At 71.7% G+C, this 855-nt stretch overlaps 1 protein-coding gene across 1 annotated transcript in view; it reads right to left on the reverse strand.

Annotated features, from left to right (window-relative positions):
* Nucleotides 1-179, reverse strand: part of HOXA13 (homeobox A13) — a 2,046-nt gene extending 1,867 nt beyond the window's left edge. The window contains exon 1 of the mRNA XM_046668933.1: nt 11-179. Coding sequence (XP_046524889.1) covers nt 11-179 — 169 coding nt within the window. The remainder of the gene's footprint in view (nt 1-10) is intronic.
* Between the last annotated feature and the right edge of the window lie 676 nt (nt 180-855).

Genomic DNA, 855 nt, shown 5'->3' on the forward strand with positions numbered 1-855 from the left:
TGGGGGAAGCCCCCGCCCCCGGCCCCGGCCGCCGCGGCCGCCGCCGCCGCTGCCGCCGCCGCCGCCGCCCCTTCCATGTTCTTGTTGAGCTCGTCGGCCACCAGGCCGCCGCCGTTGTCGTAGAGAAACATGACGGTGGGCTCGATCCAGCGGGGGTGGAGGAGCACGGAGGCTGTCATAGCCCGAGCCGCATGGAGAAGACCCCAGTGGCGCTGTTTTAAAAAGCCCCCAAGAAGTGAAGAGCGCGCGGCGCGGGGCCGGGGCCCGAGCGAGGGGGGCGGATCGCGCCCCGCGGGGTCGCGCCAGGCGGCCGCCCATTGGCCCGGCCCCCCCCCGCTCCGCCCACGGCGTATGCAAAGCGGGCGGCTCCAACCCGGGCTCCGCGCTGTGCACCCGCTGTCCCCGCCGCCGCCCGCGCCGTCCCCAGCGCCAGCGCCCGCCGCGCCGCCGCGCCGCCGCGCCGCCGCGCACCATTCACCCAGGGGAGAGGCGGGGGACCGGGCGGGTGGGGGCGGAGGACCGGGCGGGTGGGGTATGGAGGGAAGGGCGGCCTCCTCGCAGCTCTCCTTCCCTTCTCCTATGCCAGTGAGGCCCAGAGCAACGTAAGGCGGGGAGGGGACTGGGGCGCGCTGTTGGGTTGCGACCTGAGGCGGTGGGCACAGGTCAGGTAAATCTGCGAGGGGCTGGGGATGGGATAGTAGCTAGGCGTAGTCCAGGCCGGGTATTTCTTGGGGCCTCCGGCAATGTTTTCTTTCCAGGTATTCGCTCGTCTTTCTGCAGAGAGACCCCAGCACGGACACTAGCTCTTTCGGGTTCGACAGCGTCGCGATTTGGCTCTTTCCAGGGGAACAGTGG

Source organism: Equus quagga, chromosome 8 (genome assembly GCF_021613505.1).
Source record: "Equus quagga isolate Etosha38 chromosome 8, UCLA_HA_Equagga_1.0, whole genome shotgun sequence".
Classification (NCBI taxonomy): domain Eukaryota; kingdom Metazoa; phylum Chordata; class Mammalia; order Perissodactyla; family Equidae; genus Equus; species Equus quagga.